General features: G+C 40.1%; 1 protein-coding gene across 1 annotated transcript in view; it reads right to left on the bottom strand.

Moving 5' to 3' along the window:
• KHDRBS2 (KH RNA binding domain containing, signal transduction associated 2) overlaps nucleotides 1–27,130 on the bottom strand; it is a 412,831-nt gene that overhangs the window by 121,539 nt on the left and 264,162 nt on the right. Inside the window, exon 5 of the mRNA XM_063291122.1 lies at nucleotides 1,083–1,210. Within this exon, the coding sequence (XP_063147192.1) occupies nucleotides 1,083–1,210 (128 nt within the window). The remainder of the gene's footprint in view (nucleotides 1–1,082; nucleotides 1,211–27,130) is intronic.

The raw sequence follows: 27,130 nt of genomic DNA, 5'->3' as shown, positions 1-27,130 counted from the left end.
ATTTTTGATATCCACGTTTTGGGAAGATGTTATTGAAGTAAGTGTTTCCTTGTGTAGATGAACACTGCACACCCCAGACAGAGAATGAATATCAGCACCAATCCTCTATAGAAGAAGGTGATTGTGCAAATGTTATGATTTCTGTATGCTGATGGAAAAGGGAAATTGCTATAATGAAAGAAAAAGCAAGACGATTTTCAATCAGCGTCTTGAAATGTCGATGAAAGAAGAGGGACAAATCCATACGGGATGTCAGATAAAGGCAAAAGCTTAGTTTAGACGTTAGCTTTGTGAACCCTATGAGATTTATATTTGGAAGCCTCTGCATGTAGCAAGTTAAAATCCATCTACAGTCAATTAAATTCTTCTGTGGTATATAGAGAGACTGCTGAACATAAATTAAGAATAAATTTAATCTTGTACTAGATTTTAAAATGGTAATTGTACTGGGTCTAGACATTTTTTGTTATTCTTTTGAATAAGTCATCATCCATAAAGTTATCCCAAAACCTATTTTAAACAGAGCACAAGGCATGCCGGAAATATGAGCATTTAACCAAATTGTTCTTTCAGGTTTTCAGAGAGAAGCAAGGCCCTACTATATAGACATTTGTCCTCCAGAAATGTTAGAAGGTGACTCCTATCACCTCCAGCCAGCAATGGCTAGGCGAACAGGAGGATTATGAGAACTGTAATCCCTAGACAACTGAAGGGCACTAAGCTGGTGAAGATGAGGGTACTGATCATAGGGATCCAGTGGATATGGCTATGTTTATTGAAATATGAAAACACTGGGATTTATGCTAGGACTAACGTTCATGGGTTTGGAACAAAACCAGACACTTTCTTTAGTCTCCTTGCTTTACAAGACATTTTTCAGTTCCCCTGTGTAAATGTAATCATAACTAAGTGGAAGGTTTTGTTAGAACCAAATGCATAAACAAAACTCTCTCTTTTATTCTTCTCAGCCGTTATCTTTGAACTGTGGCATATACCTATTTACTAACAAAACCATTTGTAGCTGAGATTATAGCTATTATAAACTATTTATAGTGCCTATAAAGAAGGACAAAGCAACTGACCTTGAAGGAGCTGTGGGAGGAATCCGAATTCCTCTTCCTCGAATACTTCGCCCACGAGGTGAGTCCTCTGAACCATTTAAATATGACAATTCTCTCAATTGCTCTTGACGGATTTCATCATTATAGTCCTGGGAAAAAGGAAGCAATGGAACATCTGTCAACTTTACTTCTTGAGTCCCATTCCCCTCCCCTGCAGATTAGATAATTTTAAGGAAGCTTAAATGACTCCTTTGCTTGGTATAGTGCTTTACAAAAGTAAATAATGTTTAATGCATATTATTCAGGAAAGTGAAATGTCTGCAACAGTAGTTTGTGTCATCAAACTAAGCAACCTATATAGTTAAAAAATATAACAATTTTCTTGGTCACAGAGCTGTTACAGAAAATTAAGCATGGTTATACAGGGGTAGGCTTGCCAGAATCAGCCCTAATTCAGTTAGAATTGGAGATTTTAGGGTTGATTCAAGATTCAGTCTGAAACAAAATAAACAGTGCATACAGAGTATAGCTTCTTTCCACCTCCTTAAGCAACTCCATTCTGGGTCATGTGACTAGGAAGGGGAGAGGCTTGAGAATGGAACAATTGGCAGCATTTTGAACCACTGTCCAATTGCTTCTCTCTTGGAACGCAATGAGATTTTTTTTTAAAAAAAGATTTTTTTTATTTCTCCACAGTCCCTGGCCAGATCCGGCTCATTTGTGAACTCAATCTTTTATTTGATGGCTTGTTCCACCACACCAAATTTAGTTGCTTCTGTTCTGTTTATGGAAAGCTATCCTGCTAATGAACAGACAGAATTCCAAGCTCCTTTAAAAAATTATTTCTAAAGTTCCATTGGGTTGGGAAGAATGAAAAGAATCATCCATGGGCCATAATAGGAAAGCAACCAAATGCCTACTTTGGATTCATTGTTTAGCTGAACGGGATGAAAAAGGTAGAGATACATCACAGCATCATAATGCAAACATCAACCCTTGCATACTTCCACCTGATGTCAATGCAAGTATGAAGGGTAGAACTTGCATGGTGACATCATGATGCATATGTTGTCATTTTTGTGTCATTGTGCTTAGCTATTCTTAGGGTGCCAAGATGTTTGGCATATGTAACTGTTATCAAGCTTGGATCCTTTGCAGAAAAAAACCCTCATCAGTAGCTTAATTTGGATGCCTGGCTCGACTTCTGGGAAGAACTCAGAAGAATTCCATTGAGTAGCTCTTACACAGAGTGTTAAGGCTTCTGGCTAGCCACAGAAAGAAGGTGAGTGCTGTGCGGCTTCCCACAAGCAAAGTCAATGGGGAAGCTGGCAGGAAGTCGGAAGTCGTGATCACATGAAGTCCTTGCTTAATGACCCACAGTGATTCACTTAACAATGGTAACCAGGGACTGCTGGAACTACTGTTGCCAAACAGTGTGGTCACATGAAGCTGTGCTTTACAACCGCATTGCTTAATGACAGCAATCCCAGTCCCTATTGCCATTATAAGACAAGGACTAGAGCTCTGTGATTGAATTTTCTTACAAATTGCATTTCAATCTGAGTGAGGAGTTCAGTACTGAAGTAATATCACCAGCTATTATTATATAATTTAATGTTGTAAATCATTTAATCTTGCTGCCCAAAGTCTTACAAGATTAAATGATATAATAGCACAATATTGAAAAAATTCAGAGTCTCTATTATTAGATTGTGGAAAATAAAATTATGGAAAATTGTTATGGAAAAATTGATATTTGGAAAATGGAAAGTGTTGGTATATACCAGAAAAGTTATCTTTGATTCAGTTTGGGAAAGAGTTATGCTTTTTGCAAAACATAATAGACCAAATACTTTCTGTTTACCCCAGTGTATACAAAAGTTGTTGGAATCTTGATTTTTTTCTTAAATCTTTTTAATGTTTGCTTTCAAATAATTAAAGATAATTATCTTAAAAAGTATTTAGTGTATCCTTGTTATTGGTAAATAAAGTCCATAAGAACGGAGATTTCATCTGCATGAAGTATTGTATGCCTGAATAAAATAACTCCCTGTTGTACAGGAGTAAGCCTTTTCAGTGGTAGCCCCCCGACTTAAGAATGCCATTCCAAGTGAGATACACCTGGTGTGATCTTTATGGGCTTTTCTGTGCCAGATAAAGACACTTTGTTTCCTTTAGACCTTTTAAAGTTCTGTTAATTCTGCTGTGATATTTTTAAAAATTTACTACTATTTGTACTCTTATTGTTTTTACTGTATATTTTATTATTTTATCTTACATATTTTATACAATGTATGCTTTTATTAACACTTTTAACCTTCCATTTGAATTGTTTGAATAGATTTTTTAAAAAAGAATTTTATATCAAGCTGAATGAGGAACTCAATACTGAATATCCCCAGCTATCATTATATCATTTAATCTTGTATGCTGCCCAGAGTCACTTCTGTGAGATGGCAGATAGATAGATAGATAGATAGATAGATAGATAGATATGTAGATAGATAAGGACTACCTGTAAAGAAAAAAAGTTTCACAAAACATCCATTTAAAACATCTAATTTATCTCTGAACCATAAAAGAAATAAAACCCCTCTGACCATTACCATTATTAACAATCAAGACCTTCCATATCTGAAATTTCTTGCTGAACTATGAAGTGTGAAGAATTCTTAACATAACAAATCATTTGGTAAATTTTGAATTGTCACAAATATAATTCTGACAGTCTGATTTTTTGTGTAGAAATATTTTTCATCAGGAAGAATATGGGTTTCTGTTGTATTAGATTGTACTATTATAATCACAATTCTTAATAAAAATTATCTCTCTCTCTCTCTCTCTCTCTCTCTATCTATAGGAAGAATATGGGTTTCTGGAAAACCTACATCAGGCTTCAGTATTCAATATACCTTTAATCTATACAGCAGATATCTTTAATAGTTCATGATAGCAATAACATCACGTAATAATTAAAGTATTATAATTTTATAGTAAAAAGGCCCAACATGATCCTAGGTCAAGGTCAAAAATAACTATGTCCAAAAACTAGTTTAAAAATTCCAGAAAACTGAAACTTTTATATTATAAATCAAAAGTTAAAAAAACAAAAATTGATAATTTTTTTAAAAAGAAAAAAAATCTGATTACATGAAAACCCATCATTCTAAAAAAGCAGAGAAAGAAAACCTAAGAAAAAAAGATATAAGAAAATCAAGACATTATCTGCTTCAAATTCAGATATAAAAGTAAGAAAATTATCCTCTTGGTATTTGCTGTATGGTTCAGCATCAGTGTGGGTTATCATGTCTGCCAAATAATTGGCAGCAACTTCAGGATCATGAAATTTTCTCATTCCACAATACAAAGGTAAAATAAAAATAAAAAATAAAAATGGGAACATAAAGGAAAAAGTCTTTAAAACATGTCTTGCTGTGTCATGAATATAATTTAATTCCTTACTTGTTAAAACTATCTTGGAAGGCAGATAAAATTGCCATTTTTCCCCAGCATATTCCAAAGAAATTGCTTGCCTGGGGATATGCAAGATGTTATTTCATTGTGATCATCAAAGAAACACCACTACAACTGGGTTTGGTGTATGATCAAATTAACCTCTTGATGGGATCTCTATATACTGCATACATATCTAATAAAGCTTCTTTCAGATTAGACAGCTCCCAAAAACATTGCTGTGTAACAGCCACTAGAGGCTGCTGAACTATGCATGGAATGTTTAAAACTCCAGCTTTTTTTTGCACATCTGACCTTGAATCTGTGCTGATTCCCTAAGCATGCTGATAACCCCTTTATAATTGCTACATCTTTTGTTTTGAAAGCTTGGATTCTTTTCTCATGTGATTCAACCATTTTTTTCCTAAACTCTTTAGTTCAGCATAGACTCAAATTTTCTTTCAAATTTATTAACTTTTAACATTTTTAGTGAGCCTTCTATTTATCTTATCCAGAAGTCTGCCCAATATCCTAAGCAAGCCATACTTACTACCTTGATTTGCATGAAAGCTTATATAGTCCACCTTTTTTTTCTCCACCTGCAGGAAAAATCCCACATCTATGCCTGGCCATACAATAAGTGCTGTCATGATACTAGCTGCAAAGTAGAAGCAGCTTGGACTGAAATATGAAAATCCCTAGCAGCTCTGCTGATCATGGCCATAAAACCAGATTTGACTTCCTTCAGTCTCCTCAGGCACAGAAGGAACAGTTCTGGTTCCTGGTTTTTTGTGAGATGGAGGGGAGAGGGGAGGAAGACCAGAGCAACAGCAAAGAAGCTGTTTGAATGATTGGAGCACTTTCCACAGATTAATGAGAACAGCAAGCACCATTTTCTTTCCAGGTTTGGAAGTCTCATTTGTTCCCCTCTCATCTTTCCCCTCAGAGTGCAAGATAAATGGCAGTGGAATCAACTAGAGTAAGTTTGTCTTGAAGTTGCAATACTTTGGATACAGTATGCCCTTCAACTCCAGCAAGTTGTGGTATGACAGCGCTCTTCAGGTCAAATCATAAATGGCTAGGCTTGTTAGATTTATGGGATATCTTTGGAAGAAAGGCAGGAAGACTCTTTCTTGTATGACATTAAATTAATTATCTACAAATTCACATTTTCTCTTTTCTCTTTATTAATTGCTGCATTCTACCTCTCTGCAATCCCAAACCCTAGTCCTACTATTCTTGTGCTATTCTAATTCAAGTCTCATCCTCTCCCAAAACCTAATTTCAAATTTTAGGGAATTGTGGAGGAGGGGAATGGATAGTTAATGTTATAAAAGAATGAGAGGAACAAAACTTTTGCATAAAACTAGCAACAGCCCCCACCCCTGAATGAACGTGTGTATACATAGACAGGAAGAGACATACATAAACAAACATGCAGGCTTCTGTGAAAATATATATTTCCTTTCAGATATTTTAGAATTTTGTGTATTTTTGCCACTGAATGGTATTAGAGCTTGATGTCCTATATAGATGCAGTATATACATATAAATACATTATATATTTATTGATATATAAATAAGTAATACCCAATTTGGTGCTTATGTTTCACTTGTTTCACAAAACAAGGTCATCCAACATGTGATATGCCAGTCTGAAAAAGTAATCACTTCCTTAGATTCAGTAACTGGTTGCATCACCTTTAGCTGCAATAGCTTCCTGTAACTGATGATCAGTCACAATTTTTTTGTAGAAATTTTGATCTAATCGTCCATGATGAGCTACTTCATTTCATTAACTTTTAAATTGCTACTTTCAGGCCTTGCTACAGTATTTCTACAGGGATTAGGTCTGGACTTTGATTTAGCCATTCTAAAACACTGAATTTGTTCTTCTTTATTCATTCTCTTATACACTTGCTTGCATGTTTGTTTCGTGGCCCACTTGAACATCAGCTGATGAACAGATGGCTTAACAATCTCCTGCAGAATTCCCTGACTCAGAAATCATGCTTCCTTCAGTATTCCAATTCATCCAGATTCTGAGTCAGCAAATCATCCCCAAACATGACATTACTACCTCCATGGTTGACAGTTGGTATGAGGTTCTTATCCTTCAATGCAATATTTGGTATTTAATTACTTCCATGGAGCCCCACATTTCCACTTTTGATTCAACTGACCAGAGAACATGGCCCCAGATGTCCAGATTTCATCCAGGTGCATTTTTGGCAAATTTGAGGTGAACATAAATGTTCATTGTTTAGTGAGCCATGACTTTCCCATGAATCCCATTTTACCTAGTGTTTTTCTGATGATGGAGTCATAAACACTGATTTTAGCCAAAGCCTGCAGATCCTTGGATACTGTTCTGGGGTTCTTTGTAACTTCCTGTGCTCTTGGAATGAGTTTGACTGGAAGCCAATCTTGTGAAGATTCACAATTGTCCCACGTACAGTAGTCTAAATTTCAAGATTAGGTCTCTGACTATGGGCCAAGGGAACCTCAGAACTTTGAAAATGGCTTTGAAACCTTTTCCAGACAGACAGACATCAATTATAACTATATGGATGCCTTCAGAAGTTTATGTTGAGTGGGGCATGATTTGGCTCTAGAATCTGTGTGGTGAGAACTTCACTGTAATGGGAAGGAAGCCAAACTTGTGAGATTTATATAGTGCAGGTTAAAGCAAAATGGCTCTGATCACCGAAGCAAGTATTCACATAGCTGTTCTTAGACATCCCTTTAATTGAACTGATTAAACCTGTGAAGTGATTATTTTTTCATGGAAGAATATTGTTTGTTAAATCAAGGTTTATTCTATAGCCTGAATTCAATTTGAGTTTATTGGAGTTTACTCCTAGATTAAGGATCGAGAATTTCAGTCTTATTTTTTTAGAGATCAGCTTTTTTCTTACAATATCTGTAATAACATGGAAGTCAAAGATAACACAGAAATGCTATGGCTGACAAGAATATTCGCCAAATGAGTTAGATGGCTGACTTTTTAAGAAGTTGAGAACAGATTATTCAACTTGGGAAATAAGTCATGACTTAATTTATTTACAATGCAATTCTATGCATGACTACACAGATGTCAGGCCTACTGTGAATAAGAAAGTTTACATACTGGTATGCACGGAATTGCAGCCGTACAATTTTACAATATATAAGTGTTTATATTTTTATTTAGCTTTTGAAGGATTGAATAAACTATATGCAAAAATAGTTAACAAAATCATTATTTGTTTTCCTGCTGTGAATCAATTTTAAATAGGTTAAATTTAGAATGGGAACTAAATCAAGGGTGTTTTGCATATCCATAATTCTCAAAAGAGGAACTGGAATGTGGCAATCCTACACTGGTAATTTTGTCCTGTGTGAGTACAAATATTATAAAGGGAAATTTTCATACATAGAATCTGGTAGTAAATCAAATTTTCATTCTCCATTCTAGTCCTATTTTACAAAGTCTTCATTGGGAAAACATACATGGACTTGAGGGAAAGCCTCATTTGCACTCTAAATTAGCTGATTGACTTTAAGTCATTTTCTTTGTCATAAAGCTGAAAACATCTAACCAGAAACAGATCTTCAAGATTTTAAAATGGCATTGTTAATTGCAAAACATTAGAAAGCTAAGTGACACGCAATACAGCCTTTCAAATAAAATCTCAGTGTACCCTTGATACTTCTTCACAATCATGAAGCAGAAGATTGAATGTTTCTTCTGATAAAAAAATTAAATTAGGTGTCCATCAAGAAAGTGTGTAGCAGCTCTGCAAAACGCAAGCATTCCTCTCTTGATTCTAAGGGCATATTGGAAAGATTAATGCATTTATTGGCTTCTTCTAGGTGCTGAAACAACACACTTATTTACCTTAGCCTTCTATGCTGAAAAACAAAAAAAAGCAGGTTAAATGACATTTGTTCTTTCTGTCCAAATGATACAAACAATTATGTTCAAAGCAAAAGGTTTGTTTTCGGAGCAGCAGTTTTGTACTGCAGCTTTGAAAAGCATAATAATCATTCCTTTACTGATGCTGTGGCTTATGATGAGAATTTGGCATATTCTGTAGTGACCCTAGTTAAACAAACAGAAGAAAAAAATGTGTATCATGATAATTGCCTTTCAAAATAATTATAAAAAGGACAGGTGTACTAAACAATCAGCTCTAAGATATTCTACTAAAAAGATACCCCAACCAGTTTCTTAGTTTATATCATATGCCTATACAGATGGAATTCCTCCTTTGGGCTGTAATCCCCCATGATTATAGTTTCTCAGAATTAGAAGAAATCTCATTCTTTGAATTTCTTTTCTCTGATGATACCACAGTAATGATGGCATCCTATACCGATGTGTTCATAAGTCAATGCATTTTAGTTTTAGTTTTGTATTTATATATTGTTTCTTGTTGTTGTTGATGATGATGATGAGTGTTTATGTTGTATGCCACCCAGAATCACACTGAGTTGGGTGGCCTTATAAATCTTTGAATAAATAAATAAAAATATCATGATTTTAATTGCATGTTAGATGCATCCTAAGAACTTGTTGTTTATTCGTTTAGTCGCTTCAGACTCTTCGTGACTTCATGGACCAGCCCACGCCAGAGCTTCCTGTCGGTCAACACCCCCAGCTCCCCCAGGGACGAGTCCGTCACCTCTAGAATATCATCCATCCATATTGCCCTTGGTCAGCCCCTCTTCCTTTTGCCCTCCACTCTCCCTAGCATCAGCATCTTCTCCAGGGTGTCCTGTCTTCTCATTATGTGGCCAAAGTATTTCAGTTTTGCCTTTAATATCATTCCCTCAAGTGAACAGTCTGGCTTTATTTCCTGGAGTATGGACTGGTTTGATCTTCGTGCAGTCCAAGGCACTCTCAGAATTTTCCTCCAACACCACAGTTCCAAAGCATCTATCTTCCTTCTCTCAGCCTTCCTTATGGTTCAGCTCTCGCAGCCATATGTTACTAATCCTAAGAACTAGGCTACACAAAAATGCATGGAATGCTTCCCCTTTGCCACCACAACATGAAATACTGGTAAACATTTTTTCCATTTTGTGATATAGGGCATTTGACATTAGGGGGATGGATATCACATTCCAGCAACCATGAAGCTATCTGTTCATAGGTTGTCTTACTTCAGAAAGATAATTCATTGATAATTGGGTATATAGTCTGTATCTGGCTATGAAACTTCATCAAAAGAGAAGAAAAGGTATTAGGTACTATATAGGGAACACCCAGGCCCATAGGCAGTATCTTTGGAGAGGTAGAATCAGTCCCTCTGGTCCTGCCCCCAGAGATCCAAATCTGGGTCTCAACCACTAGTCCTCAGGGATACAGATGTTTCTGAGTAGAAAGCCAGAAGCAGAAAGGTGAAGGAATGCATCTTTTCATGGGAAAGATTCTGGAAAAATATGGCCTATTCAGGGCAGCAGCAGAGTTGTCTCATGTAATCTAGGTGCATGAATCAGGGCGTACTTCTGGGAACGTACTTATATATTTAGTACAACTCTTGTGATGCTCCAGTACTAAGTGGTTTGGCTTTTGCCTTCACCCATGAATGCCTCCTTAGAAATTTTAACCCTGACTATGCCTTTTTGCTTTCCTTGCTGAACTTTGGTTACTAGTAAGAGCCATGGTTCCTATGATGGTTTGGGATTTTAGCTTTTGTATCACAAATCCTCTTGCTACTGTTTGTTAACACTGAATTGGTATCTTATTATCTTTATTTTTAAGAGCCAGGACAATATATTGATTTGTTGCATATAAGAACCTACTATTTTGCTATCTAGTGATACAGAAAAGGTCAGAAAAAATATCAAGTCTGATGAAAGTAGCTCTCAGTTTATGGAAATGGATGTGAAGACTTGTTTCTCCTATACATTTTGGAGAATTAGTCATTAAGTGCAATGTCTGATCCCTTCAAAGAATAAATTTTTGAAATAGACTGATGGACCAGCTTTTCATGACAAAACATGGCACAGCAATATTGTTGCCTAAAATCAAAGAGAAGATGGTGCTTCTGCCCACATTAATGTATCAAAGCAAATGGGACTCACGTGTTTCAGAGAATTTTGAATCATGGCTGACTTTTCTGCTCAGTATCATATAGAAGCTGGCAGCTGAGACTGAGGTGCTCCCGTATCCATTTTTATCCTCCAAATCTTCAAAGGCATTTTGATGATTGTCTTCACTTTTGCTGACTGAAACACTGAGAACAACGAGCCAGGACAACTTTCTCCCCCAAGCTGCTACAACTTCTGCAGCAACAAAAAAGCCCCTTATTCCAGTCTAATAACCTGGCAGCTCAGTAGTGCCAGCTCATTCCATGATGAAGAGAAGTAGGAAGTTGATAAATATTATTTTCAGTTTCATTTCTGCTCATTTTGTCTAGGCTCCTGAGTGGTGTTGCAAAGCTACGAAGCAAGCATTTTTCACTTGCAGGATATGAAGCTCAGGAGCCAGAAAGAAGGGTGAAACAAGCACGTATGCATAAACATATGCTCTACTTTTTTATGAAAACCCAAAGATGCTTGTATAAGTCCTATGAGAATAATACATTCCCAGAGAATTGATTTTTTTCATAGGAAAAAAGAGAGTCACATCAGCACAGTGAAACATTCGGCCAGCTATTTGATTTGGTATACTAATTGTTATACATTATTACTTATACACACAGAGTGTATGCATACAGGAAGAGAAGGTAGTTGCAGCAGAGGCTTATTTACACAGTATCAGCATCAAAGGCCGATCTAAGGCTGATTCCAATATTATCCAGCTGAAACTCTTCTCTATTGGCCATGCTAGTGAGAGCTTCTGGGAACTGTAGTTAAGCAGCATCTTGAGGCTGACAGGCTCCCCCTTCCTCTCCTGGAAAGTAATATCAGATCATTGCTCCAAGTGGCCAGGAAGAAGACAGGGGAATGTAAGTATGAAATCAACTGGCATGTAAGACACTATAAAACATTTTGGAAATTTTAGCCAAGGGAGAACAAGAATGAAAAAAGGCAAATTCATTGTGGAAAAACAAACTGAAAGCAAGGATGACTTTTTATTTGAGAGGAATGAGAGATATAACTTGATATTTTTTATAATATAATGTAATCCAAAACTTCACACACAAATAATGAAGCAAACTCAATGCTAAAAAGTTGATGTAATCCAAGGAAACAAAAACTTTGTTAAGAGATTGAACTAATATTTTCTTTTTTAAATTGTTATATTAAGACCTTAACTAGAAAACAGAGAAAAAAACAAGGTGATTAAATAACACCACTGATTTTAAAATAACCATTCTATTAAAAGATAAAACCCCACTCTCCTTTAGATCTATTAAAGCAATTAACTTGTACCCAGTAGGACTAGATGCATTTTTGGCATTCATAACTTTGGTAGTAAACAAAACTTTTCTAATTAAAATCTTATTATTACTATGTGGCAAGTTCCCCAAATGCCCAATAATCTCTAATATGACAATTATGTACAGTCACATCATATGATTGAAGAATTACTTTTCAGACTAGTTGGACAGAGCCACACACATGCGTGTGTGCGTGCACACACACAGACACACAGAGGGTGGATTGGATAGATATCTGAGAGGTAACATTTCCTACCTAATTTCTCCATCATTAGATACCATCTCGATTAAGTTGTTATAAAACTATTTTCTGTAAAAAGACAAATGGAAGTATCTGGCTCGAGCATTATTTTAAATCTTTTAAATCTAACCCAGCCATGTTCCTTAAGGCAAGGAAAGAACCCCTGTCACTCTTAAGGAGAGAATTTTTTCCATCTCTTTCTTTGCGCAGTAAACCCATCTCCTATTCCCTCCTCACTACACATACCACATAGAAGTCGTGGAAGCTCAGAAAGAAGGACATTGATATGGTGAAGGCTTCAAGGAGAGATGCTTGGAGATCATCTCTGGGCATTCAGTGTGCAAAAGGGAGATTGCTCCTGAGCTACAACCCCATCTGCTGGTCCAGTATGCACAACTTGAGAAACACTAAGACTTGTACAACATGCCAAGGGCCGAGTTCAGTCAAAAATAAGCATGGGCAGGGCCCATCTGGAGTGGGGCATCAGACGTTTTAAGGGGTAAAATGGGTGCCTTAATGACCTGCAAGGCATATGGCACCCATTTCATTCCTTAAATCCTCAAGACCGTGAAGGAAATACCAGTGAACTGCATGGCTCAAAACACCTTTGTCAGCTTCAGCTGGTGTGCCAGTTCTTGAGGAAAAGTGCTCTGGTGACTTCATTTAAATAAACAACCATACAGCTCTATAGATAGCATTATACCTGTATATAAATAAAAGAATGAGTTTGGCTAAGCTACTGAAGTCAGTGGGGCAGGAATCCCCCTGTTTGGAGGTTTGCTCAGCATTTCTCTCACCCATCCCCACAACTTTTTTTAAAGCGCACATAGTACATATGCAAAGCAGTCCAGAGAGAGTTCCATCTCTCCGTTTGGTAAGGATGCTCAACCACAGCTGCCTTGTCAAAAGTCTCATGGAGCAGCTTTCACTTTCCTGCCTTTGGTCCTCCTTTTTATTTTTTCTGCTTCTCTTCCTTGCTGGTCCAGCTGTCTGTCTCCTGGTCTGCTCCTCATCCTCTGAGCCAAGGTAGGAAGGAAAACTTCATATATTCTCCCTTTTTCTCTTACTCCTGAGTAATCTTTATCTCATTTTAAAGTTGTGCCTCCTTTCTCCCCTATTCTCAAGTAATTTTATTCTCTCACTTTAAATTGGTCTCTTTTTTATTTCCTCAGGTTGCTTCACTAAACTAACCAGTTTTTTCTTTTTTAGCCATGGCTTCCAGGCTTGGATTCTTTGTGTTGGGCTTGTGAATGTCAAGTGAATCCCTAGATCTCCCTTTGCCTGTTCCTGCACTTTAATATTACACCTTTGACCTTTTCCCAAATTCTTAGGTTTGTTTCTTCTTAACAATTCTTGGGAAGATACTTCCCCTTCCTTCAGAAGGTCACCAGTTCTATGGCTTTCATAATGGCTCCATTTGTGTTAGATGCCTTTAATCTGATCATCTGATCTCCTTGCATAGACCTGTTTCCTCCTGTTTCCCTCTTTCCTACATCCTACGAATTTCAAGCTCTGGCCGCTCATATTCCTGGCACCCATTATTTCCTTGTTCTCATGACAATTCATTACTGGTATGTACCAGCTTTATTCATTTCTCAGACTTTACTGCAACCCTCTGGGTTACTTAAGTATGAAGTTAAAACAAATGATATAAAAGTCAAATTACAAATAGCAATTCTAGGAGAATAAAAATACGATCAAGGCATTTATTCATCAGAGTGAATGATTATTAAAATGAATCTAAGCCACATCTTTAAGATGTATAACTGTGGTCTGATGGTTAACTGTATTAAGAATAATAAATGTGCTAGCCCCTTTAAATAAAAATAGTACATGAAAAACTAGACAGTCTTTCTGGAAATTCTTAAATAAAGCATTCTCTCAGATCTTGGGACTTAATGCCTTGAGAATAAGCTATGCCTGTGTATATGTTATGCTTTGTAATTTATGGATGCAATCATATGCCAAAGCTCTTAGCTCTGCACATATTTTTGGTTAGTGTTTGTAGCACATTGTACTATGGAGGATTATAGAAAATGGGTATCTGGGCCCTCATTTCTGTGTGTGGGTGAGTGGTGCTGGTGGCAGTGGCACTGGGGAAGGATTATCTTCTTTGTGAATTAGAATTCTACTCTTTGTATTTATAATAAAACTTTTAATAAACTAAGATTAAATATAAAAGAAACAACTGTCAAAACAGGACTGCAAAACAGGTCATTCTATCAATGGGGCTGTCCCTTAGAGTGCTGTGTGTGCTTCCTCTCTAAATTCATCATTATCTGGCACTTTGGTTCCAGTCAGCTAATCAGACCAATCTAGGAGTCAGCATAGGGCCATCAGAGCAAGTGGGCACAACAAGCAATAAAGGGGAGGTTATCTGTTTTCATTAAAAGTAGAGGTAGAGGAAGCATGAATTGAATCTCGGAACTTTAGAATGGTGCTGTTACAGCAATTCTGGATATAGCTAAGAACACGTGTTACTTCAATGACATTATTATTATTATTATTATTATTATTATTATTATTATTATTATATCCTGCCATAAAAATAATTCCCTTCTCACCCCTACGGCTGGTATGTGTCTTCCTCAACCTTGGGTCCTCTACCAGAGGCCTGGGAGTCTGAGGGTTCTGCACAGTGTCTTTGCTGTTCCTAGCACTGCACTCTTCTGGACAGAGAGCTCTGATGTTGTTCCTGGGATCTGCTGGAGCCACTCTCCCAGCTCTCTCAGTCACAGCCCTGAGTGCTCCTACCACCACTGGGACCATTTTGGCCTACTATCCACATCCTCTCTAGTTCCTCCTTCAGGCCCTGGTACTTCTCCAGCTTCTCACACTCCTTCTTCCTGATGTCGCTGTCACTTGGCACTGTTACATCTATCACCACTGCTGTCTTCTGGTCCTTGTCTACTACCACGATGTCGGTTGATTGGCCAATACCTGCCTGTCCATCTGGATCTGGAAGTCCCCCAGGATGTTAGCCCTGGGACTACACACACACACATACCCTGTGAGGTGGGTTGGGCTGAGAGTGACTGGCCCAAAGTCACCCAGCCAGCTTTCATGCTAAGGCAGGCCTAGAACTCACCGTCTCCTGGTTTCTAGGCCAGCACCTTCATCACTGCACCAAACTGTCTCTCAGTTGATATGTATGCATGTCATGCATGTGCACATCTTTGTCTTACTGGGAATATCACAACTGATTGTGAGATCTGAGCCACAACCCCTTGGAGCCTACTATTTTATGCTATCTTATTTATATACCTATTTAAGTCATAGCAGCTGGGATTTGACAGCTGCAGGATTCAGGCTTCCACATTGATCTATGGATGAAAGAAATGACTACAAAAAGCATCAGGTTTAACTAGATGGATTCTCTTAGACTTTGAAACAGGAATCCATTATGGCCAATTCTTCTGTTTTTATTACATTTATTACATTACATTCATTACAAGCTCATCCATTTTGTAACTGAAACATGACTGACAAAACTTTTTTTTTCAGCAGTTAAATGAAACTAAGATTCTGCTTCGTACAGTGATTAGTGAAGAATCATGTAGACCCATAAAAATATGTACATATGTAGACCCATGCCATCAGCCAGGCTCCCTTTTGACCAGAGGTATGTGGATTGTACATTTATTCATTTTAATTTCCACTCCATAGGGTACAGTTCTGCTTCAATAGATTTCTGTCCAGATTTTTTAAAATCTTGACACAAATATGTTGCTCTGTTTATGGAGCAAAGGGTTTTTTTAGTCACTTCTGAAAATGTACAAGGTGGCTTAGGCTTGGATTTTTTTTTTCTTTTCACAGTGAAAATGCCCACAATTCTTTGCAGCTTTTCATTTCAGGAGATGCTCAAAAGAAAATGGAAGTTCTATTCTGCTGGGGGCACTCTGGGCATCTTTGCTATGAAAAGAGGGCAAAGAGCCCAGTCTCCTGTCTGTTGAAAAAAATGGGATAGATTTTTGTTTTGTTTTTTGAGAGAGAGAAATACAAAAGCTGGCCAGACTTTGTTCTTGCTAGTTTTCAAATCCACTGCCAGCCATATTTTATATTAAAGACGTACATCAAGAAAGTGGATTTGTTTCTGGTTAAGTGCAATGGAGTTACAATGAGAAAAATGAGTAGGAACACTTTCTAAGTTCCTCCTCCAGACTTTTCTTTGGATTGAAATGTGATGCTTTAGTAGGTGTAGAGGAACCTGTATCCACTTGTTCTCTTCCATTGTTTTGGCTTCTACTCCACTGCTATATGAAGAGTCAATCACTAATGTACAATTTGTCCATCATCAGCATCAGCAACATGGAGCTAAGGTAAGCACATGTACAGTAATATAAATTCTGGTCCTCAACATGACTGAATCAACATCCCCCTTGAGATAATAGAAAACATATGTAGGCATCAGCTGGAAATTAAGTGGAGTTTTAAAGGCAACTTTCCACTTATGCACACATATGCTTCCCATTATCTAAACGGATCGTTGATCTGACTGTGCACATAATCACATACTCAAAAAAAAAAAGGAAGAGAGGGTGTTATTTTAATGTTAAAGCACCAGAGCTTGTCTTTGACCTCCCTCTTACCTTTCAATTTGAAAATGTAATTGAATTTTGAATGTTACCATATCCATTAAAAAAAAAAGGCTTAAGCCCTTTAATTATTTGCAAGACCCAATCTAGCAGCAACTAGAATATATTCTCAGACATGGCTGTCATTCACAGCAATGCATGGCAGACAAATGAATGGCCTTACAGATGAGTGACCTTGATTGTATTTTGCTACAGACTATGGATATGTATATATTTCCTCTAGGCAAGGCAACACAAAAAGAATAATTGTGCATAAAATTAAACACAACCGCAATTTCTTGAAAGAAGAATAGCGCAGACTGCTCCCAGTTACACTCCACCACTTCGTTTGACTAGGTGAAGCGGTAACTGCAGTAAATAACTTGAAGCATTTATAACTGAATACTTTGAGGATTTAGCTGAACTCATTCAAGAAAGTGCTTTACCTCTGAGCTTGCGTGAACAATCCAGGCGGTTAGTTTCTCATGGCCAATTCTATGATGTCTTTCCTTCCTTCATCTTGCTATCTCACTGCCATTTGCAGTACAAGTAGTACTCTCTCAACCGCAATGGAAAACTCTCCATACTTCTTTTCCAAATGGTCACTTCACTTCTGGTACTATGTGATAGTTATGAGAGATTCATTTAATATTGTCTTCCTGATTAATGAAAGCACTGAAGTGAGTTTGGTAATCTAAAATTACAGATTTTAAGTTGAGAAGATTGCAGTTCCATTACATGCCAGAAGCAGCACATATGACAAATGCATCTAATTATAAAAATGGAGTACTTAACTTCAGAATATTCTTCCTGATCTGTAACTATGCTTCTTGATTATTTAACATCCTTTGTTGCTTTTTCTTTGCTCTCTTTACTATAAATCGTTCAGCAGTTCAAATAAGGTATGATGAAGCAAGTCTTTTAACTCACTGAAAGAATGTACAAACTCTTTCCAGCTTTATTTATTTAATTAATGAATGAATTAATTGGCATTACAGGGACTAATTAATTGTAACTGAAACCACAGAAAATGCGGCCAGTTTTCAGCACATTGGACCATAAATAGTACACGTTGACAAAGTTACCTGTAGCTATAAATTACTTAAGGCTGCAATCTTCAACAGTCTGTTGAGGAACCTGTGACTCTCTAGATGAGCCTTTCCTAACCTTGGCTCCTTCCAGATGTGTGAACGTCAACCCCCAGGATTCTCAGCAATAGCCATGCTTGCTGAGGGAACTGGGAGTTGAAGTCTGCACTCGGTGCTCAAGCTGCTCCAGAGATTACTGAATTACAAGCCTCCTTCAGCATGATTAACAATATGGGATACTGAGAACTGGAGTTCAGCAAAACCTGAAAGGCCATGAGTACCTTCAAACTGATTTCACACCTCTCTTAAATTATATGCACTGATCTAGGAGTTATGCTCATCTAATATAATTGAGCTTCCTTCCCTGAATAATAATAATAATAATAATAATAATAATAATAATAATAATAATATAATGATAATAATTTTATATGCCGCCTGACTCCCAGCAACTCTGGGTGGAATACACTTTTCACTGCACCATAAATACGTTATTTCAGAATATTTGTCAAATGCAGCAATCTAATCTCACAGAAATTGAAGTTGAGAGATATGTTAATATGTTTTCTACTACAGATTAAGGTTACTATGGTAACTAATCATTCTGGCCGGGTGAAGAGGTTGAATTTAATTGTCCTCTTTTCGGATGTTAATTTTTGCACCTGGGGGGAAGAACTTGCCTGGACTTGTTTTAGTTTCCCTTCTGTGTATGCATGTAGAGAGTTAAGCAGCTCTCACTGATAGCCTGCAAATATGTTTGCTTTCTGTAAATAAAATTATTTTTATAGAAATGCCTGGTGTGTGACTTTTCTGATCTCTCCTGGACCAAAAGCTTTCTAGCACTCTGCCAACAGGCTATGGGCCCAGTAAGCAGCCCAGTAAACCCACTAAGAAGCCCAGTACCCCAGAGAGAATAGAGAGATCAGCTCCACACCTCATGCACAATTTAAAGGCAGGTAGCAAAGACCTGTGAAGATTTTCTTTGGAGGCACCTTGAGATTTTCCAGCAACTGCCGGTCTACAGGACAAAGAAGCCAGCTGAGGTGACTTGCAAAAGAAGGAAGAAGCCATGGCTACCTCCCAGCCCTCAGCAATGCCTCTGGAGCGCCTATCAGAGACCAACTATTTGAATTGGGCCCTGAAGATGGAGATGTATCTTCGCAGAGAGAATCTTTGGCTGCCAATTGGTGAGCAAACCCCCCAAAATCCCAGCGCTGAATGGCTTAGACAGGATGAGCGGGCTAGAGCCACCATTATCCTGGGAGTTGAGGACAATCAGCTAGTCCACGTGCGAGGTATGCAGTCTGCAAAGCAACTTTGGGATGCTTTGAGAGACTTGTATGTAAAGGCAACAGCAGGGAGTAAAGTTACCTTGACAAAAAAGCTCTACAAAACTTACCTTGCAGAAGGAGATAGCCTTCCTGAGCACCTGCATTATATTCAGCAGCTGTTTGTTGAGTTGCAGGAGAGAGGAATGGAATTTACACCTCTCACAAAATCCTATATCCTCCTGTCTTCACTGAATGAAACGTGGGACACACTGATTTGTACCCTGGAGGCTATGCCTGAAGCAGACCTCACCCCATCATATGTTACACAGCGCTTACTTGCTGAATGGGAGAAGAGAGAGGAAAGATCCCCCCCCCATCTCTTCTGGAAAGCTGCAGTACCAGAAAACAAGGGAAAGGAAGCTGAGGCCACACCGCTAGCCAGCCAGCGATCCTTCACTTGTGGTTCAGCTGGACATTTGCAGAAAGACTGTGCCTTGAGACCCAAGAGTAGAAAGACAGAGAAGAAGAACACAAGGGCAACACAGAAGAAGGCTCTTCAGACAACCCAAATTGCACAGGTTGCTGAGAAGGGTAATTCTGATGTATGGGTGTTAGATTCTGGGGCCAATTGTCATTTATGTAATTGTAAAAGCCCTTTTGTGTCACTGTCTAAAACTGAAAGACAAAGTGTATCTTTGGCTGATGGGTCTGTGACCAAAATTATGGGACAAGGTGACTTGTATTTATCCTGCTTGGGAGAAACTGTAAAAGGTGTATTGTATGTGCCAAATTTACAATCAAACCTTTTATCTGTGGCACAATTGGCTGCAACAGGGTATGTCATAACATTTAAGAAAAATGGTTGTGAGATATGTAAAAATGGAAAATTGTGTGCTACTGGTATATTAAAAGACTCCTTGTACATGGTGCAAAATGCAAGGAAGCCAAGCTGCAAGGCTGCAGTTGGCAACACGCCATATCATGACCAATGTGTACACCTGATGCACAGGAGATTTGGTCATGCTAATTTCAAGTATATAGCACAAATGCCACAGCTGTGTGCTGACCTAAAGATAAAACCCTGTGACAAATACTTAGATTGTGTAGTTTGCAAAGAATGCAAAACACTAAAAGCTCCTGTGAGTAAGCACAGTGACAGTTATAACTAGACCTTTGGAAATTGTACACTCTGAATTATTGGTCCTTTTGTTCCAAGTCTTGGACAAGAAAGGTATGCAATGACCATCATTGATGATTTCTCAAGATACATGGTGTTGCTGAAAGAAAGGGCAGAACCTTGCAAAATGCGATGGAATGCATGCTTAAAGATTCACATTTATCTTTTAAGTATTGGGGAGAGGCAATATCTACTGCCTGTTATGCACAAAACAGATTGTATAACTCTGTGATTCAGGACACTCCATTCCATTTGTTTTATGGTGTGAAACCAAAGGTAAACCATCTTAGAGTAGCACTGCTTGGGTTCATATTCCAAAACAACAGAGAAGGAAAGGAGGCCTCAAACTAAACAAAAGCCATCTTTGTTGGCTATGAACAAAGCCAGAGGAGCTACAGGTTCATAGCGGGAGAGAAATTGATAATTAGCAAAAGCGCTTCTTTTGCTGAACAAAACTGGGGGCGATTAAATTCTAGCTCTCCAGTTGATCTGACCACCACAAGAGAACAGCAAGGACTTGCTGATGGTGATCTTTTGCCTGATGGGGACATTAAACCAGAAAAGCAAACTGAAGATCTGTCTGATGAGACAGATGCTTCTCAGGAAAGCGATAGGTGTCAAAATTTAAACCCTGTATTACCTTGCAGATCTCAGAGAAGTAATAAAGGCGTTCCTCCATCACGTTTTCAGGCTGAAACAGTAAAGGCTTTTCACATATTCACAGAACCTGAGTCTTTAGAACAAGTGAGTGCTTTACCACATGAGATTACACAAAATTGGCATTCTGCCATGCAACAGGAGTTAGCATCCTTGAAAGAAAATAAAACATGGAAACTGGTAAATCTACCTCCCAATGAATGCTGTCTAGGTTGTAGGTGGGTTTTCAAACTGAAAAGGGATGCTGATGGCAAAATCCAAAAATATAAAGCAAGGTTGGTTGCAAAAGAGTTCACTCAAAGGAAAGATTTAGACTTTGACAAGACTTTTGCACCAGTTACTAAAGGTGAATCAATTAGATTACTGTTAAAAATTGCTGCACTCAAAGGAATGTCAGTTCACCACTATGACATTCAAACTGCATTTGTCTATGGTGATTTAGACCACAAATTATACATGCAGCAACCCCCTGGCTATGAAAAAGGGGAGAATCTAGTCTGTGAACTGCAGAAGTCAATCTATGGGTTAAAACAAGCTGCTAGATCCTGGAACCAAAAATTAGATGAAAAACTGCAGAATTTTGGTTTTGAAAAAGGAAAAGCAGATCCATGTGTATATATGAAGAAAGACAAACAAGGCTGTATGTATCTGTGCATTTATGTTGATGATTTGCTGCTGTTCACACCAACAGAAAAACAAAGGCTTGATTTTGAAGCCTGCATGAAAAGCCATTTCACATTAAAAAGCCTTGGAACTGTAACAAATTACCTAGGTTTAGAAATACACAGGGAGAAGGATGGTAGCTTTCTGTTAAACCAACATAGTAAAATTCAAAAGCTCCTACAGGATTTTAATATGCAAGACTGTAAACCAGTCTCTACTCCGATAACAGATTTTCAGAAAGATACAGGAGAAACTCAATTAACTGAGGCAGAGAAATATAGATCTGCAATTGGAAGTTTACTGTACATTGCAAATCACTCTCGCCCAGATATCTCAAATTCTGTGGCCATTTTAAGTAGACAGGTAGAGAAACCTACATCTACTGGAAAAGCAGCACTGAAGAGGTTAATGAGGTATTTGCAAGGAACAAAGAATTATTGCCTGAAGCTAAATGCCTCTGGAACAGAGAAATTGCAGGCTTTTGCTGATTCTGACTGGGGAGCAGATGTCAGTGACAGTAAATCCACTTCTGGGATCAATTTGCTGGGTCTAGGTTAGGCTGGCATTCTAGAAAGCAAACACTTGTTGCTCTTTCCACTGCAGAAGCAGAGTTTTATTCTCTAACGCAAATCTGTAATGAGGTTATATGGTTTAAACATTTGTTAAAAGACATAGGCATGGAAGTGAACCAGCCTATAACTGTTTATGAGGATAATCAAGCTTGCATTGCTATGGAAAAATCTGAAGCCTGCAAAAACAGGACAAAACATATCGATATTAGATATCAATATATCAAAGATATGATAAGCAAAGGAGAAATAATGTTGAAATATTGTGAATCAAAAGACATGATTGCTGATATTTTAACCAAACCTTTTGCTGTACCAAGACACAAAGAGTTAACAAAGCAAATTGGTTTGTGTCTTATTCTGTAGTATAAAAAGGGGAGTGTTAATGTTTTCTACTACAGATTAAGGTTACTATGGTAACTAATCATTCTGGCTGGGTGAAGAGGTTGAATTTAATTGTCCTCTTTTCGGATGTTAATTTTTGCACTTGGGGGGAAGAACTTGCCTGGACTTGTTTTAGTTTTAGTTTCCCTTCTGTGTATGCTTGTAGAGAGTTAAGCAGCTCTCACTGAGAGCCTGTAAATATGTTTGCTTTCTGTAAATAAAATTATTTTTATAGAAATGCCTGGTGTGTGTCTTTTCTGATTTCTCCTGGGCCAAAGGCTTTCCTAGCAACCTGCCAACAAGATAAAGATGAATAAACTGGATGAACAACTTATCAAGACATCCTACTACAGATCTAAACTCAGAATGGAGTAATGTTCATAATGACATTATACTGACGGAAAATAATATGTCTTATGTATTTCTTCTAAGCTTTCCAAGCTTGTCAGCAGTACCTTATGATCTGGGGTATTTACAAAACTACACTATCAATATAAACATCTGATATTTTATCCACTGCTAGAATGGCATCATAATTCAGTATGACAGGTACAGTCTCTGTGCTATGTCCAAGTAGGAAACTCAGCTGTGAAAAGTCATATAATTTTTCAAAGGTCAGAACAGTGTGAGACTAAGCCTTCTAAGTTCTTGAAAGGCTAGTAATTAGTCATCATGCAACAACCATAGAAGGGGCTTAAAAAGCTACGTGGAAGTAAAGATATGTCCACAGTCCTTTTAGCATTCTAAATAGCGTGTTATTCATTCTCGACTTTGGATCCAATATGCCAGTCTTCTTCAATGTAATGTCATCGCAGTGTGAGATCATAATCATCATGCCTTGGAATGGTGGGAGTTGTAGGCCAGTATTTCTGAAGAGCACCTGGTTGGGGAAAGCTGCTGTAGCCTAAGGGCTTGAATTCTCAAATGTCTTCTGTGTTGTTGTTAGTAGCTGTCGACCCGTTTATGACTCATGGAGACCCTATGTATAACAGAACGAAATGCTGTTCGGTCTTGCACCATATGCCTGACTGTTCCAATGTTTGCATCTGTTGTTGCGGTAATCCCCCAGTGGCCTGGAGACAAGTGGAGCCCCCCCTGAATGAAGTGGTGTGCAGTGGGCAGCAGAGGTTTCTGGTGGCGGCGGCAGCATACCTGGGTGTGGACCCTGGAGGACCCCGGCAGAATCCCAGTAGCCCCCCGTGCTCCCTTGGTGGCCCCTGGACACAACTCAATGGGCCAGACGGCACCCCACAATGGCAGCTTCGCAACAGACTGAACCTGTTGGGGTGACAGACTTGGGGAAATGGGAAGGAATGGGGGGTTAAGTGGCTTTGGGAGAAATCCCTGGCTTTTAAAATCTTAGGGGATTCTGGAGTGGGGGAGGGGAATGGAGACTGGCCATTCCCATTATATTAAGCAGCAGAGGGCTGGGGTCCCTTGGTGTGAGTGTGAGTGTGCCACTCCTCCCATGGGTGAGAGGCCTGGGAGGAGGTTAGGATTGGTTTGATGTAGAAATCTACTTGCCCTTGAGTGAGAGTCAGGGGTGGTTAGGAGTGGCTGGTGTGTCCCACCTCTTCTAGTGAGAGAGGTTGAGGTGGGGCACTGTAAGGGTGTGGATGGCAGCGGTGACCCACCAGCGCCAAGAGCAGAAGCTGGTGCGCTGGGGGGATTGCCACTGCCTAAGGTGGATGGTGTGGGAGAAGATGGATGTGTGGGAAGAGGGACCCCCGGTTAAGCCCAGGAGTTCTGGAGGTCTGGGAGTGGAGGCTACTGGATTAGGAAACTCTGGGGGCTGTGGGGTGGGCTATTCCATCGAGGTGGTGACCGGCCGGGGACATTATGACGGGACCCCGAAGGCAGGCCATCTTCGGGGAAGATGCCCCCAGTGTTTATTACAGATGGCGTGTTCCGGCCCTCCACGGTCATACCCAGGCCCTGGATGACAGACCCTTGTGGGCCCTGGTCTTCGGCTGCTGCTCCTTAACACCAGGTCAGTGAACAACAAGGCCCCCCTCATATAGGATTTAATCACAGAGGAGGGGGCAGACCTGGCGTGTATCACCAAGACCTGGCTGGGCTCGGAAGGGGGTGTAGCCCTCTCCGAGATGTGCCCGGCTGGGTTTCAAGTGTGGCACCAGCTGAGACACGAGGGCAGGGGAGGAGGGGTGGCAGTTGTCATCAGAGAATCTCTAGTGGCCTTCAGGGGCCCTGCCCCGCAAGTGGCTGGTTGTGAGACCCTGTTTTTCAAGCTGGGATCCTGAGAACAGTTGGGGGTGTTGCTGCTGTACCAGCCTCCCTGCTGAGTAGCAACCTCCCTGCCCGAGCTGCTGGAGGCCATCTTGGGGTTGGCAGTGGAGTTCCCCAGGCTTATGGTTCTGGGGGACTTCAATCTGCCATCCCTGGGATGTGCCTCGGAAACGGCCCGGGAGTTCATGGATACCGTGGCAGCCATGGGCCTGTTCCAGATTATTCGGGACCTGACTCGAGCCAGTGGTCATACCCTGGACTTAGTTTTCTTGTTGGAGCAGTGGCAATGTGATTTGAGGAGAGAGTTAGATCTGACCCCATTGTCATGGTCAGACCACACCCTGGTGACCCTGAGATTTTATTGTGCCACCCCGCTCCGCAGGGAGGCTGGCCCTCGCTCGACCCGTCACTTCCCGTGGTTTACGGAGGAGTTGAGGATTTTGAAGAGGGTTAAGAGACGTCTGGAGCGTCGCTGGAGGAAGATGAAGACTGCATCTGACCGAACACAAGCTAGAGCTGCTATTAAGACCTACCTTGTGGTGGTAAGAGCAGTGAAATGTGAATATTTCTCCGCTCTTATTGTATCCACAGAATGCCATCCGATGGCCTTGTTTAAGATCGCTCGATCTCTTCTGGGTCAGGTAGATCCAGGGACCCACCTACAAGGCCGTTCGGAAGAGTTTTCACAGCATCTGCAGGATAAAATCACTCAGATTCATTCTAAGTTGGACTTTAAGTGTGAAGCGGAGTCTGGGGAGATGCCAGGGGAATGAACTTACCCTGTTATCTGGGAACAGTTTGATCCTGTTGGGTCTGAGGAAGTGGACAGGATTGTCCAGACTGTGAATGCAACCACACGTCAGCTTGACCCATGCCCTTCCTGGCTGATAAAATCAGCCCGGGAAGTGACTTGTGGTTGGGTCCAGATGGTGGTTAATGCATCCTTGAGGGAGGGGGTGTTTCCGGCTGCCTTTAAGGAGGCGCTGGTATACCCCCTCCTCAAGAAGCCATCCTTGGACACTACTATACCAGGCAATTTTCACCCTGTCTCCCACCTTCCCTTTTTGGGAAAGGTGGTTGAGAAAGTGGTTGCGTTGCAGCTCCAGAGGGTCCTGGAGGTTATCTAGACCCCTTTCAGTCAGGTTTCAGGCCTGGTTATGGGACAGAAAAAGCATTGGTCGCACTTATGGATGATCTCTGGTGGGAGTGGGATGGTGGCAGTGCATCCATCCTCGCTCTCCTTGATCTCTCAGCGGCTTTTGATACCATCGACCATGGTATCCTTCTGGGGCGGCTCAGGGGGTTGGGGGTGGGCAGGGGAGTTTTGCGCTGGTTCACCTCCTTCCTCCAGGGCTGTTCCCAATCGGTGGTGATAGGAGAGGAGAGATCTGGCCCTTGACCCCTCCTTTGTGGGGTGCCGCAGAGTTCGGTACTCTCTCCTCTCCTATTTAACATCTACATGAAATCGCTGGGTGAGATCATCCGTCACCATGGGATGAGGTATCATCAATATGCTGATGATACCCAGTTATATATCTCCAGCCCGGGTGAAGTAAGTGATGCGGTCTCCACCATTTCCAGGTGCCTGGGGGCTGTGGGGAACAACAGGCTTCAACTGAACCCTGGTAAGACAGAGTGGCTGTGGATTGATGGCTCCTTGGGTTCCAAGAAGTTGTCATCTTTGGTTCTGGATGGGGTGGTACTGCCCAATTCGGAACCAGTGCGGAACCTGGGGGTCCTCCTGGACTCATGTCTCCTGCTCGAAGAGCAGGTGGCAGTTGCGGCCAGGAGGGCCTTTGCACATCTTCGGTGGTGAACCAGCTACACCCATTCCTGGACCGAGATGCCTTCCAAACAGTCACTCATGCCCTTGTCATCTCCCATATAGACTAGTGCAATGCGCTCTACATGGGGCTACCCTTGAAAAGTATTCGGAAGCTTCAGCTGGTCCAGAATGCGGCTGCGCAGACAGTTATTGGGGCTGTAAAATCAGCCCATGTGACACCACTGTTATGCGAGCTGCATTGGGTACCAGTTTGCTTCTGGGTCCAATTCAAGGTGTTGGTTATCACCTTTAAAGCCCTACATGGCATGGAACCAGGGTACCTGAGGGACCGTCTCGTCCCCATAACATTGACCCGTCCCACCCGGTCAGGCAGGGAGGGCATGCTACGGACCCCATGAGCAAAGGAATTTCATCTAGCAGGGTCCAGGAGGTGAGCCTTCTCTGCAGTGGCGCCCGCCCTTTGGAACATCTTGCCCCTGGAGTTGAGACAGATTTCCTCACTCTCGGACTTCCGGAAGAAACTTAAGATCTGGTTCTACCGCCTTGCTTGGGAGGGGGAGAAGAGATAACTTCACCTGGAGATGGC

The sequence above is a fragment of the Candoia aspera genome, chromosome 1 (genome assembly GCF_035149785.1).
Source record: "Candoia aspera isolate rCanAsp1 chromosome 1, rCanAsp1.hap2, whole genome shotgun sequence".
NCBI lineage: Eukaryota > Metazoa > Chordata > Lepidosauria > Squamata > Boidae > Candoia > Candoia aspera.
The sequence above is the reverse complement of the archived record's forward strand: the minus strand, read 5'-3'. Positions and strand labels throughout refer to the sequence as shown.